The sequence below is a fragment of the Clarias gariepinus genome, chromosome 25, assembly GCF_024256425.1.
Source record: "Clarias gariepinus isolate MV-2021 ecotype Netherlands chromosome 25, CGAR_prim_01v2, whole genome shotgun sequence".
NCBI lineage: Eukaryota > Metazoa > Chordata > Actinopteri > Siluriformes > Clariidae > Clarias > Clarias gariepinus.
In genome coordinates this window covers 863,880-880,000 of record NC_071124.1, presented here as the reverse complement: position 1 = coordinate 880,000, position 16,121 = coordinate 863,880, and the positions used below count along the sequence as shown (strand labels likewise).

Below are 16,121 nucleotides of genomic sequence, written 5' to 3'. Positions count from 1 at the left end.
ACTGACACACACACTGACACACACACTGACACACACACTGACACACACACTGACACACACACTGACACTCACCCCGGTTGGGTCGTCATGGTTGCCGTGTATGCTAAATATGGGGATGGAAACGTTTAGGTTCTCGTCCTGATAATTTACCCACGGGAACCTGAGAAATCACACACACACACACACACACACACGCACGTGTCTTTTAGCTTATGGACACACACACTACAGTGGACAGAGAGTCACTGACTGAGGTTGGATTAGCGCCCGGGCATACTTGCTGTTGCCGAAGTTGACGGCCTGGTCGCTGATGATCTCGAACAGGATGGGTTTATCGCCCATGCAGTACCGTCGCATCACCTCCATGCAGCTGTGCAGGGCTTTACGCGACGGCTTGTTGTCATGGAAGAGATCTCCACCCAGCAACACCAGGTCCACCTGACACACAGGGAACACGGCATGAGAGCGTGTGTGTGTGTGTGTGTGCGTTCGTGTGAGACGCCGATCCACTCAACAGCGAATGTGTGTAAATGATGGATGTTTTGTCGCAGCTCACGGAATGCGACTCAAAACAACAACGAGCTATTGTTAAAAACTAAAATATTTATTTCTACACGCGTTCAGATTAAAGCTACGGTTTTAACGAACCTGTGCTCATGTCAAAGCCGTGTGCGGAACCCAACAGTAATAAAGCTCGTTTGAAGTTCTGCTTTGAAGATCATATCAAAGGAAACGGGAAGAAAGGGTTCACGCGCGCGTTCCTGAGCAGAGATTAAGAACAATGAAGAACAGAACAATGAACGACTAACAAATAAAAAGATCTGCTAAAGTTAAAGCCAGACTCCATCCAGAAGCCTAAACTAACTAAGATACAGATACACTATACAGCCACAAGTATGCGCACCCCTGACCGTCATACACACACAGTTCTTACACAAGCACACAGGTGTACAGACATGGTGTGTTACAGCTGGAGAACACAACACAAGTTTATTATTTTATTCTACTAATTTATATTCACTGTCACAGTTTAAGGATAAAGTAAAATGACTAGAAATGGGTGAAAATCTATTCAGTTCACACCGTGAGCGCTAATTAGTCATTAATTAAAATTATGAAAATTATGTGCATGCAGCGCATGCAACCCGCGCGCTTACTGTCAAGTTGAGTTTTAAGTCTTTGGAGGCGTTTAAGGCGATAAAACGTCATCGTTTCTTTATAATCGTACAGGTGGCGCTCTCTGAACTACTGTGTGGTAGGACTGAATTATTCACCAAATTTGTTTAAAAATAATAATGATGGCAGACGACAGATACATCTGATACAGACTGATCAATGGTCTTCGTTTATCAGCACTAATGAAACATCACCACCTCCTGAACACGCTTCTGTTTTAATGATATAAAATACGTCTAATTTCTGTTCCGTGAATAAACGTGTCCAACTCCGCGTGTGCTCCTTACGTCATTCTGTTTCGCGCACTTCATGATCTCATCAAACGTCAGGAACGTGTCGTTGCCTCTGACGGCGTCCTTCTCCAGATAACCCAGGTGAATATCTGTGGCAACGAGGATCTTAAACGTGTCCTCATCATCTCTGAAAAGCAAACAGAGAAATAAACAGGATCAGACAGGGTTCAGGATCAGACACGGGGGTTTAGGATCAGACACGGGGGGTTTAGGATAAGACACGGGGGGGTTTAGGATCAGACACGGGGGGGTTTAGGATCAGACACGGGGGGGTTTAGGATCAGACACGGGGGGGTTTAGGATCAGACACGAGGGGGTTAGGATCAGACACGGGGTTCAGTATAACACAGGGTTCAGGATCAGACACTCAGGATCAGACACAGGGTTCAGGATCAGACACGAGGGTTCAGGATCAGACACAGGGTTCAGGATCAGACACAGGGTTCAGGATCAGACACTCAGGATCAGATACAGGGTTCAGGATCAGACACGAGGGTTCAGGATCAGACACAGGGTTCAGGATCAGACACTCAGGATCAGACACAGGGTTCAGAATCAGACACTCAGGATCAGATACAGGGTTCAGGATCAGACACTCAGGATCAGATACAGGGTTCAGGATCAGACACGAGGGTTCAGGATCAGACACGGGGTTTAGGATCAGACACAGGGTTCAGGATCAGACACGGGGTTTAGGATCAGACACAGGGTTCAGGATCAGACACAGGGTTCAGGATCAGACACTCAGGATCAGATACAGGGTTCAGGATCAGACACAGGGTTCAGGATCAGACACAGGGTTCAGGATCAGACACTCAGGATCAGACACAGGGTTCAGGATCAGACACTCAGGATCAGATACAGGGTTCAGGATCAGACACTCAGGATCAGACACAGGGTTCAGGATCAGACACGGGGTTTAGGATCAGACACAGGGTTCAGGATCAGACACGGGGTTCAGGATCAGACACGGGGTTTAGGATCAGACACGGGGTTCAGGATCAGACACGGGGTTCAGGATCAGACACGGGGTTCAGGATCAGACACTCAGGATCAGACACAGGGGTTCAGGATCAGACTTTAGAAACAAGCTGCACTGATGTATTTACAGCTCTGTAACTACAGTAATGATTCCTGTCCAATTCACACTCTATATGGCACAAACAAAACCAGTGCACTTACATGGTGTTCCCTGATGACGTCATGGTGATTACGTTAACTAATCTGAGGACAGAATAATGGAAACAACTTTACAGTTCAATAACATCAACTAGCAACAAAATTCTCCCAAACGCATTGTTAAAGTGAACTTTTGCACTTATAAGCTGCGATGTTTAATAAATACTGTGCAATAAAATGATTACACATGAAATAAGAAAATAATCTACAAATATTAAAGCGTTTATTTACCTCACATTTACAGTCACAGTCTAGTCAAAACGTACACACACGTGAAGATTTGCGGCCCGGAAGTTCTCAAAAACATGTTCGCGCGAATTGTTAAGCATCACGGGAAATGTAGTTTTCTTTCTCATTAGCCGCGTTTACACAACTTCAAAATAAACTACATTTCCCAGTACTACAAAGGGACGACGACGACGACTGTTATTATAACGGATAGGTATTAAAGTGTATTTTTCATCCAAATACAATAAGGGAAATAATCAAAAAGTCTTTTTTTGTAATTTCTCTATAAACTAAGGATTTAAGATACGGTACAAGCATTTTTTAAATAGTTCTAACCATAACGTCTAAATTTATTTCACGAGCCGTCTGCTGATTGGACTGTCGACGGCGCGTGAGCTGGAGTATTAGCCAATCAGCGAGTAGAAGGCGGGATTCGGTTAGGAATCCAGGAAGCGGTTGAGCGTGGATCTCAGGAATGATTTCATTATTATTTTATTCATATACACTTGTTTATTTTTATTTACCATCCCTTAAAGAGTACAAACACGTGTAATTTAAAAAAGATTTTTTGTTGGTCAACCTGCATTGAAATTCAGTTAATTCTGCGCCGTCACACTGGTAAGTTCTGTAGCGCGTGCACATCCACAGTACACAGATACAGAGGTGTAAATAAATAAATAAATAAATGAATCAGAGGAATGCACGAGCTGCGACTGGGGCACAACATCAGGGTGTGGCGTTAATACTTCCATCACGTGGTTTTACATTATAACGTGTGAGCACATCCCTGCTCTCTCTCTCTCTCTCTCTCAGACAGGTGATGGAGTTCCCAGAAGGCTTTAACCAGCTGGAGCTGTTAGAAACACACGGTCACGTGATCCCTGTGGGGACGGACAGCGCCTGGGACGAGGACGGGGACAATGACCATGATGAAGACGACGATGATGATGATGATGAAGGCCAGCACAGTGAGGAGTGGTACCAAGAGCAGGAACTGAGACGGAGAGACAGTCCGGCCGAGCTGATGCTCTGGGCTGCTGAGAAGAACCGAGTAAATGAGCTTAATCTCTCTAATCATCTGGCTTTGTGCAGGATCTGATTACAGATAAACGCTCCGGGAGGAAGGAGCTTCCAGAACAACGCCGCAAATATCTCTCTATCTCTAAATCTCTCTCACTCTCTCTCTCTCTCTCTCTCTCTCTCTCTCTCTCTTTTACTCAAGACTTAAGATTCAAAGCTTTATCTGCCAAATACCATCATGACAAATATATTCGTATTGCCAAAGCTCGAAAATAAATTATAAGAAAAATTGATAGGAATAGATAAAAAAACAGAAAAAAGTAGTAATTAAAAAAGAGAACAATTAAAATAGAGTAGTCAAAAAAAAGAATTCTCTCTCTTTCTTGTGCACTTACTTTATTTCCAAACATCATCTTTTTCTTCTTTCCTTATAATGTTCTTACAGATCTTCTTTTTTATTTTCTCAAGTAACTCTCTTAAATTTTCTTCAGGATCATCAACATATACAGTGTAACCTTGGATTATGAGAATAATTCGTTCCAGAAGCGGGCTTGTATGCCAAAACACTCATAAACCAAATTGAATTTTCCCATAAGAAATAATGGAAACTCAAATTATTTGTTCCATAACCCAAAAAAATTAATACATAATATAAGGTAAAAATCAAACAAATTAACCTGCATTTTACCTTTAAGAAAAAGTAAAAATATATCCTGACAGATAAGTGTTTCCGTTTATTCGCACAGGCGCTGTGTGTGTGTGTGTGTGTGTGTGTGTGTGTGTGTGTGTGTGTGTGTGTGTGTTTGGGCCTGTCGTTATGTGTGTGCACGCGCATGTAGTTTGACACCGTTCCGGTTCACAAACACACACCAAAGGTGAGAGAGAGAGTGTGTGAACCGGCACAGTGCTAAATTACGCGCACTCACACACACAACGACAGGCTGAGGGAGAAGTGTGTGCACGGATGTTGATTATACCAGTAAGAGACGCGCATTGAGACCCAGTGAGGGAGTCTTAATGCGCGTCAATTCTGCAGTGTAAGAAAGAGAAAAAACGTTGGCTCAGTTGTGATCACGTGACGCTCGGCGTCAAAACAAGAAGTGCATGCGTGAAACATGATACTCGGTACTCGTAAACCAAGACTTCTTCATTTTTCAAGTCAAAATTTATTACAAATCTTTGCTAGTCTTGCGGAACACTCGTAAACCACGTTACTCGTAATCCGAGGTTTTATTCGGGTGAAGGACTGACTTTAATTAAATTCCTATTTCCTGTAACATCTACACTTCCTCACATCTCAATTACTCTCCTTTCTCTCGTACGTCCTTTTTCCTTTATTTTATTTCTTTACTTCCAAACATCCATCCTTTCTTCCTACATTTACTATTTTCCATCTTTATTGCCTTCGTCCCATTGTCCCCCTGTCCCCGTGTCTCTCTGTTCCTCTTGGTCGTGTGTGTAGTAATGAGCGTGGTGTGATGTTTGTGTAGTATCACTTACCATTACGGTTCACTTTAGACAATTTGTATATGCTCACTTCCTGCTTGAACAGGCCACGCCCACAAGTAAGAGAAACTGCGGACCTGTAGGTCATTTCTGGTTGGTGTGTACAGTAAATGAAGCAAAAGTTATGGCACCTAAAAAATACAGGATGCAATTTAGAGAGGTGCGCAATTCACATTTTTTATCAGTTTTTATTCAGAGAGACTCTAAGGGGGAGGGCAGACACGTGCTGAGTGTGTGTGAGTGTGTGTGTGCACGTGCGTCACTGGGTACAATAGGAAGGTCTCCAGGTCAAAAGTGTTTATGTTGCTTATGGCTTTAGGTTTATTGGTTTATTAAGGCAATTTTTATGTGATGAGACTGGGTGCATTTCAGGAACACACACACACACACACACACACACCTATCCATCTGTTGTCCCTGTGTTTTCATTTTTTTTTTTAAGTTTGAAAAAAAAATAATGCTTAAATCTTTGTGTTAAAATATTTATTGTTTGTATTTTTATTTCTTGTTTTTTGTCAGAATTCGTATAATGAATAAATTAATTATGAACAAAATAAACTTTTGATCAATATAATAATTGTTTTTTGCTCATTTGCTCCGTGTAATGTTTGTGTTTATGTTGGTGTGTGTGTGTGTGTGTGTGTGTGTAGTTGTGTACAGTGGAGCGCCTGACTGCGTCCGATCCGTCCCTGGTTAATTGCCGTGACGACGACGGGTACACGCCCCTCCACCGCGCCTCGTACAGCGGCCACGCTCTCGTCGTGTCCTTCCTCCTGGACTCGGGCGCCGATTTTCGTGCCAGGACGGTGGATGGCTGGACGCCTCTGCACAGCGCCTCCCGCTGGGGACACACCCACATTGCATCCTGTCTCCTGCGCCGGGGGTCAGAGGTCAACGCCACAACAAACGGTCAACTTACAGCCCTGCAGTTGGCGGCGGGAAACCCCGGAGCGCCGCACATGCTGGAGCTCCTGCTTTCCCAGCGCACCCTGCAGGCGGGACTGAGGAACAGCGGCGGGGAGACGGCGTACGACATCGCGCTCAGGAAATCGGCGCATCACGGGCTGTTCGAGATTACCGAGCCGTGCAACAACGTCTACTGAGATCCAGACGGGGGAGGGAGCGGGTCCCCCGAATGCACCCCCCTGTGACAGTAACACTAATTATACTCTCATAAAGTCGGGATTCATGATTATTCGGATAATCAGTTAAAAGTAAAAAAAGTAAACATGAAGTGACCTGTTCCGTGTGACGCAAGTCATTTCTTACCTGCTTTATCTTTTGCTTATTTTGTTTTCTTGCCCGTGCTGCAGGACTCTCTCATAGGAAAGCGCCGTCTGCCCTCTTCCACGCTGTGATTGACAGGTCAATGAGACTTAGGCCCTCCCCCAGAGTCAGGACTCAAACTTGCGATCTCTTTATATTCATGTATCCTGAAGTTCCGTAATAAATACGTCATTCTGTAACTGTCATAAAATCCCAATCAGATTCAACGCTCTAATGTGACCTCATATAAGAAGAGGCCCCTCCCCCTGGTTTGTTTTCAGGGGCGTGGCTCAGCTGTTTCTCATTTACATAAACACCAGTAAAATGGTGTGTTTTTAAGAAGGAGTGAAGGAGAGGAAGTGTGGGGTATAAAATGCTTAGTGCACACACACACACACACACACACACACACACTGCGACCTGTGATAAAGAAATTGTGCAATATGACACCTTTAAATAAACAAGTGATTTATCCTCTTTAGTGTAAACGCTTCTGCAAATGATTTAGGAGTAAATTTCTTTAACTCCAGGTCTGTAAAGGAGGTTTAAACACGCTTAAAATGTCTGTTCATAAGAAACACACCTTCAGACTGGGAATCGGATTTCTCATGTTTGTTCAGATCCAGGCTTATGAATAAATAAAGACACCCGTCACAAACCTGCCAGCCATGTTTGATTATAAAGCACACCGCTCGCTGCCTGTCCAGAGAGTCTGTCAGAGAGAACCGAGAGCTCAGTGTGGCTTCTCCTGCCTCGCCGACTTCTGAGGACAAACTCACACACACACACTCGCTCATTACTGCGGTCAGGTACTGAGAAAAACTTTAAAAAAATGTTTTTTAACATGGAGTCATGAAGACATGAAACACAAACGTCTCAGACATGAGTCAGACGCTTCTCAGTCATGTCTCAGACACATCGGCTCTGAGGATTCCGGCGGCTCTGGGAAATACACACACGGCACAAAGCTGGGATGTGAAAGTGTCATGTTTGTTTAAATGTATTGCAAAAGACAAGAGTTAAAAGGTCATCAATTATTGATGAAATCAAATTATTTTAATGAACATCTAAACGGAAATGTTATAATAAAAAAAAACAAACTGGGGTATTAAACCCTGGGGCATTAACACACACACACACACACACACACACACACTGGGGAGCTCTGAGACCTGTGTTAAAGAAATAGTACAATATGGGACCTTAAAGAGAACATAGAAGTACAATAAACACAAACTGCAGTAATAAGGGAATGTGCAGTCAAAAGTATGTGGACACCCGACCCTGACTTGCACATCTGCCCTCCCACAGCTGTATAGTTTCATCCCGTCACTGTTACAGTATAAATACACCAGCGACTGGAATTTCCCACTGGATTCCGAATCGGCCCGAGTGGCGGTCAGGTCAGATCTATGCAAAGTGTGAAGAAGGAAGAACACTGCGCTCTCTTTATGAGTCAGAGAGTACACAGAGTATGTGTGAACAGTGTGTGTGTGTGTGTGTGTGTGTAAATCACCTACAGGTTACATTTTAATTTAGTGACTTTATGATTAATCTTGGCTCCACGTCTTAGATCCTACACAGCAGCAGCACTGGAACTGGTTTGTTGTTGTTTAGATCACTTTACAAGTACAAGCCTTTTCACTGTCCACTCACACTCACACACACACACACACACACACACAAGCCCACATGGCATGTGGAGGGGCAAAACAAAGAAGCCTTCAGGCTGAAAAGCGAGTTTGGCTGCTGCCACGTTGAGTTGTTGAATGAAGGAGCTGTTAAATGAGTAAACAGGGCAGTGAGGGGCAGGAACACAGAGCCACAACACACACACACACACACACGCATGCACACACACCGCACACACTCTCACAGGATAAATGGTAACGCAGTACAAAAAGATTGACGCTAAATGGAGAGAACCTGTTCTTCATGCGCCTCTCCGTCACCCTGAGGAGGCGAGGTGGAGGTACACTACCGCTGTGTTTCTGGACTTTGTCAACGTTTTCTCGCAGATTTATGGAACTTTTCTCTGACCGAGCAAAACCGACACGCTGGAGATCAACAGATCTGAGATTTTCCCGGCAAAAGCAATGCCGCGTCATGGTGGAGGCGCAACACTCGAGCGCGCTAGTCTTTGCTCTGGCGCTGATGTGTTTAATAATCATCCTCCTGCTCAGCGTGCTCGCTCTGCCGATCCCCACGCCGGACACGCCCACTCGGGGATCCGAAACGAGGAGCGTGATCGTCCTCATCTGGTGGCTTCCGTTCGGAAACGGACTTCCTCTTCCCGACTGCGGAACCGACTACGGCGTGCGGGGTTGCACCTTGACGTCGGACAGAGGCGCCTACGCTCACGCCGACGCCGTCATCATGCACAACCGTGAGCTGATGATGAACTGGGAGGAGCTACCGGAGGAGCCACGCCCCCTGGCGCAGAAATGGATCTGGATGAACTTCGAGTCGCCGTCGCACTCTGGGTTTCTGGAGGAGTTTGACGGGATGTTCAATCTCACCATGTCGTACCGTCTGGGTTCGGATATTTTCCTACCCTACGGTTATCTTCAGCGGCGTGGATTCCACGGTAATGGAAAGATGCATATGAGGCGTAATCGCAGTTTGGTAGCCTGGGTGATCAGTAACTGGAACGAGGAGCAGGAGAGGGTGCAGTTCTACCACCGATTGCGGCGTTACCTGCACGTGGACATTTACGGACGTGATTTTCTTCCGCTACTCAACGACAGCGTGGTGCAAACGGTCTCGCGTTACAAGTTCTACCTGGCGTTTGAAAACTCGTGCCACACAGACTACATCACGGAGAAGCTCTGGCGCAACGCTCTCGTCTCCGGCGCCGTTCCGGTTGTGCTCGGGCCGCCGCGAGAGAACTACGAGCGCTTCCTTCCGGCCGACTCCTTTATCCACGTCGAGGATTTTAAAGGGCCGCGTGCGCTGGCTGCCTACCTCAATCACCTGGACCGAAACCCCGCCCTCTATCTTCGTCACCAGGTGTGGAGGCGGGACTATGACGTGCATATCACCTCGTTCTGGTCGGAGCACTTTTGTAAGGCGTGTCAGGCCGTCCGAGCCAGCCTACATGTGCACAAGACCATTAGACAGCTCGCGTTCTGGTTTCAGTCCTGAGGGCGGAGTCTGCGTCCACCACCGAAGTCTTATCTTATTTCTCTGATGTTCGCTTATTCAGTTCTGTGATGAAGAACTGAGATTCTGAGATCTTCTCAGTGTGACCTGTGCATGAGGACGACCAGAGAAACCAGCAGTTCCAGTATAAGTGTAATATACAGTACTGCAGGTTACACCCCTGACCCTGAGCTTTTAGCTCATTTGGTGTCAGCCATTCCAAACCATCGCCTCATGACTCTGGCTGTTTGAAAAAAACAGGTTGTGTCGTGATGTTTGTGTATCAGCCTCCGGACTCTCGCCGTTCTTTCGCACAATTCGCACGCAGAATAAACCACATCTCATTTCCTGGAAGCGCCGATCCTGCCCAAGCTGTGATGACGAATAATTTTGGATTAGATCTCAGAGTTTGAAGCTGCAGTGTGGGAATGAGATTGGGACGAAGCCGTGCTGCTTTTCACAATGCGATCATTTGTTATTTAGAAGCGGCCAGGGAAAGGACTGGCGGGATATGAAACTTATCAGCCTTTTAGTCAAATTGTGTGTTACTGAGATAGCACTTCGCTGTGTGTATGTTTTATGAGCGTTGAACATAATGGGATTTATGATAATATACGCCGCACTCTGATACCGAGCGGCTCTGTGGGATGTTTACACTCGCGCACATTAAACACGAGAAAACTTAAAGCTGTACAGTTTGCAAGGAGAATGTTCCAGTAATGCAGCTCCTCCACACACACACACACACACACACACATTAACTCAGACAAACCAGAATAAATTTAGACTTTACAGGAATGGCTCGAACTTTAAGTTCTATAACGATTTAAACCGGATCAGATCAAAGGTTTGGACTGAGACGATCCTCAGAAATGCAGGTGTGTTTAGCGCTCGCGTCATATCAGGCACGGTTTAATAAAGGTACAGAGACGTGTCCAGGTTTATCATTACAAACCAATGTTTTTCAGAATTTGAGAAACAAGTGGAAATAATGTAAGATGATTTTTCTTGTAACTCTCGAGTAACGATGATAAGAGTGTGTTATACCTCATTTCCACTACACTGGTGCTGGTGCCAAGTGCTGGTTCTGGACTGGGAACCACTAAGAACCGGCCCGCATTTACACTAGACAGGAGCTCAGCCGGAGCTGCATGATAATACGTCACAGGCCACGCCCACTAAACAGAAACGACCATGACCGACGTCAGTTCACGGGTTATTCTCCAAACTATGAAAATGTATTTCAGTATCCAAAAGCAGTTTATTCGACGTGTTATAACCGCTGACAGTCTTTCTTCAGTTTTTTTAGCTTATTCACTATTTGGGCGATGGTTCGTGTGAAGCCTGTGACTATTAGTTCGTCTCTCATTTCCTCATACACTTTTTTTTTTCTTAAAGCACTTTCCAATTTCTGATGAATCTCAGCGAATGTCCAAAAACGCTTTTGTTTCATCCGCGCTCCACATTAACGGACTTTGGGTCTTCGCCATGTTTTTTAATGCTCCCTATAACTCCGCCCACCGCTCATGATGTCACGGGTTCTCGCAACTGGACTAGCAGAGTTTAGGTGCTTATTTTAGGGCACCGGCACCAATTTTTTTCTGTGGAAAAGCGCGGCACTGGTTCCAAAATTGGGAACCGGCACGGAACCGGCACGGGAACCAGAGCAGTGGAAAAGGGGTCTAAGTGTTCGCAGCGTTAGTACAAGTCATAACAGGGTTAAAGTTTTAAGTTTAAGACTAGCCAGTGTTAGTTATCCTGAATTATTACTATTACATTAGACAGTTTCGTTTGCCGTCTCGCGTTCGCATCAGCCATCATCTGTCATCGTCACACTTTTCCTTCATCTGCGACTCATCATAAACCATTCACGTGCACTAAGTGTGTTTAAGAGGTCAGAATACACTCTCGGTTTAGAAATTAACGTATTTACAGTAAACCAGAGATAACGATACAACATATTAATATCTAAAACCTGGAGTGAAAGTATGAAATGCGATGTCTCAGTACCAGGATCGCCGTTACAGCAGGATCACTGATACAGTCATGAGTGACATCAGCAAAGAAAATAACTATTGTGACTCGGGTCAGTAATAGTTATGTCTGTAAACGTTTGTGTACGTCACGTTTTCCCTGTGCTGCATCAACAAAAGTAGCCTACAGAGTGTGTGTGTGTGTGTGTGTGTGTTTGTGTGTGTGTGCAGGTGACCAACGTCTTCCTCTGAGACTCAAATCTGTTTTTATTATCGTCTTCACTAACAGACAAAAAGTCTCTATAGGGTGCCATTACTTTTAAACACAAAGACAAAATTAAAGAGTCTCATTAATACGGAAATTTACTCCAACTGAAGGAGGAAATGAAGAAGAATGAACTCGAAGTAAATGCCTCTGTGACAGACTGATGAGTCCAGAGCGGTTAGCGACGTCCGGCGTCCTCGCGAGTAAAGAATCTGTCGCGTGACTGGAGACGCTAGTCAGTCTGGACTGCCTGAGCGAGTGGATAACATTAATGTTAATCCTTTAACACTCAGCTTTTGCTCCAGATAAATATTGCACAATGTTTTCAGTTCTCAGAGGGCAAGAACACAAAACACACCGCGTTCCAGTTGTGAGGATTCTCTTTACGATGCGCGCCCGTCACGTTTAACCCCGCGGATCAAAAAAATCCGCTAAAAAAAAATCAGACACGGCTCGTTAAACGGCTTGAAAATCTGCACTTCTCTGAACAAAATCACATCAAGTAAAAATAAGTACCCCCTTCTGAACTCTTTATACATCGCACTTTAAATTTAAAATAAATGTGAGCAGCAGAGCGGCGACGATGAGGCAGCAAAAACTACCTCCATTACTCTCTCACTGAACCCCACGCAGTTCGGCACACACCCCATTACACCCCCCCATTACACTCATCTCCAGCGTAATGGATGGACCCCTTCAGCCGGTTCTCCAAAATATTCCTAAAACAATATTAACGCTCTACAGCACTAACTGATGATGAGATACAAACAGAAGTGACACTTTCTCAGTGAAGGCTGCGGGAGGTTCCGCGTCACATTGAGTGAGCCGCGCAGGGACAGCCGCTGCTAGGACAACCAGACCAAACCACGCCCCTTTTACGCACACACAGGAGGTCACATGGTCACAACTCAAAAATCCTCCTACTTCATAACTTTTTCAGGAACCGTCTCTCCTCCTCCTTCTTCCTATTATTATTATTATTATTATTATTATTATTACAGCAGTGTGTTTGATAATTATTTACGAAATTGTGTTTGTCCTGCACCCAGTTCATGTCCTCGTCTCGGTGACACTGGGATTAAACACGCCGATGGTGTGCAGGTGTAGCGAGTACAGACACCCTGAGTGTGTCTGACGGAGGTCTTTGAACAAGACGCAGGTCTTTATGATAACAGCCGCAGATCTCAGCTCTGTTTTGGTTTCGGTGTGAGACGATAGTAACAGCAGGAGCGAGCACTTCCTGGATCGTCTCGGCACAGGAGTCGAAAATGCCAATCCTGTTTTCCCACGCATCAGATCAGATGATATCTCGCAGGGTTCTGCCTCCTGTTTAGCACAAAGCAGAGAAAAACACAATGCAATCTTTTCAAACGCATGACGCTGACTGTACCTGAGTCTCAGCTCTACAGCTTTAAACATGATTCCTCAGCGAGTCAAAACACCAGGACATGAAAAGCTCATCTAATGATGTAATAAAAATGTACAACACTTTATTATAGTATTAAGTGTTTTATTAAGAATACAATACTTTATTTCAAGCATTAAATGTTTACATTTTACAGTAGATTGTTTTCCTTTCTTGAAATAAATGCTTGAAACAATAATAATGATAATAATAAATATTCTGTGTATAGAATAGAATAGAATAAAATTATGTTATAACACTTTTTTAATTCTATTTTATTCTGTAACTTTTGTTCATTTGTAAATTTGTATATTCCAACCTAAATATAAACTATATATATTTTATTTTTATTTTATTTTCTATTGTAAAATCTTTTAATTAAAATTTGTTTTTAATAACATTTTTTTCTAGTGCATGTTTTCTTTTCCTATATCGCTAAATATTACGAAATATTTCTATTCAATCTTTGTGTTTAAGGTTACAGTCGGTCATAGAAGTGTTTACTTGCATATTATATGATGTTGTGTATGTGACAAATAAAATTTCAGTTTATTAATAATAATAATAATAATAATAATAATAATAATTAAATAGAAAGTATAAAATGTCTAGAAATAGCTTTAACAGTCTCAAATTTATTTATTATAATATTATTTACAGAAACAGTAAACAAACCTGATTCTATTCACAGTATTCATTCTTGCTATTTGTTTGTTTATTTGTTTGTTTATTATTGCAGTTTCTCTCTGTGTAAGGAAAGCGAGGTCCAGCTTTCTGTATTTTCATAAGGTTTTATTATTTTTCTCCAGTGAGGTTGTTTACAGATGAACAGTGAACTCACGCTGCCTTACACACTGAATTATTCACCTCATTAACATTAATTAGTACTAATGAGCACTTGGTGTAAATTAGTCCACGGCGCTGACAGTTTGAGGGTCTGTGGAAAAGTACAATGACGGACAGACAGACAGACAGACAGACATGTACGTGGGCTTCAACCTGAAATAATAATAATAATAATAATATTAACAATAATAACATCACTGATTACATTAAAGATCAGCAGATTATTATTAGATTTAACATTTTAACTGTTTCTAGAAACTCTTTAACCGTCAAGGACGCAAACTGTCAATAATAAACTATAATTACCCCTCTGTTCTATTGTGTGTGTGTGTGTGCGTGCGTGCTTGCGTGTGTGTGTGTGTGTGTGTGTTGTTAGCACATCACATACAGTATATTTGTTTGCTCAGGTACTGATAGAACAGAACCCTAGCTGTGATTTAATGTAAAATGAAGAACAGAGAACCTGAGCAAATGTTTTCTGTTTTAAACGACAGAAGAGAAAAAAGAAGAACAGATCACCGGAGGCGTGTCGTGTTATTTATCAAACCCATGAAAGCAGAACCGTTCGGGGTCAGGAACCAGAATCTGGTGCAGGAGTGAGTACCGAACCGGAGCGAGTCAGAGTCTCAGTTCTCTCGGTTCTCTATCTGAAGACAGACGCAGAACCGAGAACCAAGATCTGCATGTTAAAAAACATCTCTACAGAACACCTGCATATTGATTACTTCCTGCATGTGTGTGTACTGTAAGTGTGCAGTAAAGCAGTGATCACAAAATGCAGCTCCCTGAAACACACTACTGTAGGTTTTTCTCCTGATAGATCAGGACAAGTTGAAGTGTTTAAACATGATGCACAATACTGACACCTGATGGTCAAAATCATGAACTGCATATTGCATACACATGAAATTTTGGGGTTTGCCTGACAAACAAACAAACAAATAAGCAAACAAACAAACACACAGTTTTATACCCCAAAAGTGTGTGCTCATTGCCCATGGGCCGACCTCCTGCCTGTCCCTGTTGGTGACTCTGAGACTCTTGTACTCGTCTACACGTGGTGTTTTTATTAATCTGTCGAAGTCTCTCTCGTCTCACAGCAGGAGTGAAGAGTCTGTTCATGAAGACCATCTTCATCCATCTTTAAAGAAAGATCCGGTAAATTAGTTCAGCACCTGGTGTGCTTCTGCATCACCGATCTTGGTGTAATTGTGCCCTTTTTAATCAGAACATCTGTGCGTGCGTGTGTGCGTGTGTGTGTGTGTGTGTGTGTGTGTGTGTGTTTGAGCTCTGACTGGATAATGAGGAGCACTTAACATGAATTTGCATGTAATAATGTCACATAAGTCTATAGACATGTGTGTGTGAATACACACCGTGTTCCTGGTGAGAGAGGAGAACTGAAACGCCGAGCCTGACTCGCTCCAAGACCTGCGTGATCCGGCTCTCGGTATGAAATGTGAACATCATTACGTTTCCTCATACTCACTGCTCTAAGCCCAGTGAAGCTGATACCCTAACCCTAACCATAACCCAATGAAGCGGATACCCTAACCCTAACCCTAACCCTGATACCCTAACCCTAACCCTGTGCTTTATTCCTCCTACACCACAGCAAACTAGGACATATTATTATTCACATACTGTACACACTTAATGTTGTTAAACGTCTAAAACGTGAGTTTCTGTGCTCTCTTATGTTACAGCAGCTAAGCTTAGCACTAACCCTAACCCTAAGCCTAAGCCTAATCCTAACCCTAGTGGTTAACACACGTTTCATCACTGGTCTCTCTTTAGTCTCTCTCTTTAAGTTTATAAGATAA

The 16,121-nt window shown here is 43.6% G+C and overlaps 3 protein-coding genes across 4 annotated transcripts in view; 2 read left to right on the top strand and 1 right to left on the bottom strand.

Annotated features, from left to right (window-relative positions):
- mre11a (MRE11 homolog A, double strand break repair nuclease) overlaps nt 1–2,949 on the bottom strand; it is a 48,099-nt gene extending 45,150 nt beyond the window's left edge. The window contains exons 1-5 of the mRNA XM_053486132.1: nt 2,880–2,949; nt 2,652–2,693; nt 1,464–1,596; nt 278–438; nt 73–160 (exon numbers count right to left, since the gene is read on the bottom strand). Coding sequence (XP_053342107.1) covers nt 73–160; nt 278–438; nt 1,464–1,596; nt 2,652–2,674 — 405 coding nt within the window. The 5' untranslated portion in view covers nt 2,675–2,693; nt 2,880–2,949. The remainder of the gene's footprint in view (nt 1–72; nt 161–277; nt 439–1,463; nt 1,597–2,651; nt 2,694–2,879) is intronic.
- A 373-nt stretch (nt 2,950–3,322) lies between these two features.
- ankrd49 (ankyrin repeat domain 49) lies at nt 3,323–6,814 on the top strand. Of its 2 annotated transcripts, none has more exons than XM_053486246.1 (3): nt 3,323–3,494; nt 3,694–3,927; nt 6,053–6,814. In XM_053486246.1, the coding sequence occupies exons 2-3, from the start codon at nt 3,697–3,699 to the stop codon at nt 6,503–6,505; spliced, it is 684 nt and encodes a 227-aa protein (XP_053342221.1). In that variant the 5' UTR covers nt 3,323–3,494; nt 3,694–3,696; the 3' UTR covers nt 6,506–6,814. The 2 variants fall into 2 exon arrangements, with proteins under 2 accessions (XP_053342221.1, XP_053342220.1); XM_053486245.1 differs by having other exon boundaries at nt 3,690–3,927.
- Nucleotides 6,815–8,537: 1,723 nt separating this feature from the next.
- LOC128513286 (4-galactosyl-N-acetylglucosaminide 3-alpha-L-fucosyltransferase FUT6-like) lies at nt 8,538–10,521 on the top strand. The gene has a single exon (XM_053487013.1). It carries the CDS (start codon nt 8,604–8,606, stop codon nt 9,810–9,812), a length of 1,209 nt encoding a protein of 402 aa, XP_053342988.1. The 5' UTR covers nt 8,538–8,603; the 3' UTR covers nt 9,813–10,521.
- Nucleotides 10,522–16,121: the final 5,600 nt, after the last annotated feature.

Coding starts and splice junctions, on each gene's coding strand:
- ankrd49 (XM_053486246.1), top strand. CDS start 3,697: ATGGAGTTCCCAGAAGGCTTTAACCAGCTGGAGCTGTTAGAAACACAC. Junction 3,928..6,052: donor GGGCTGCTGAGAAGAACCGA/GTAAATGAGCTT, acceptor GTGTGTGTGTAG/TTGTGTACAGTGGAGCGCCT.
- LOC128513286 (XM_053487013.1), top strand. CDS start 8,604: ATGCGCCTCTCCGTCACCCTGAGGAGGCGAGGTGGAGGTACACTACCG.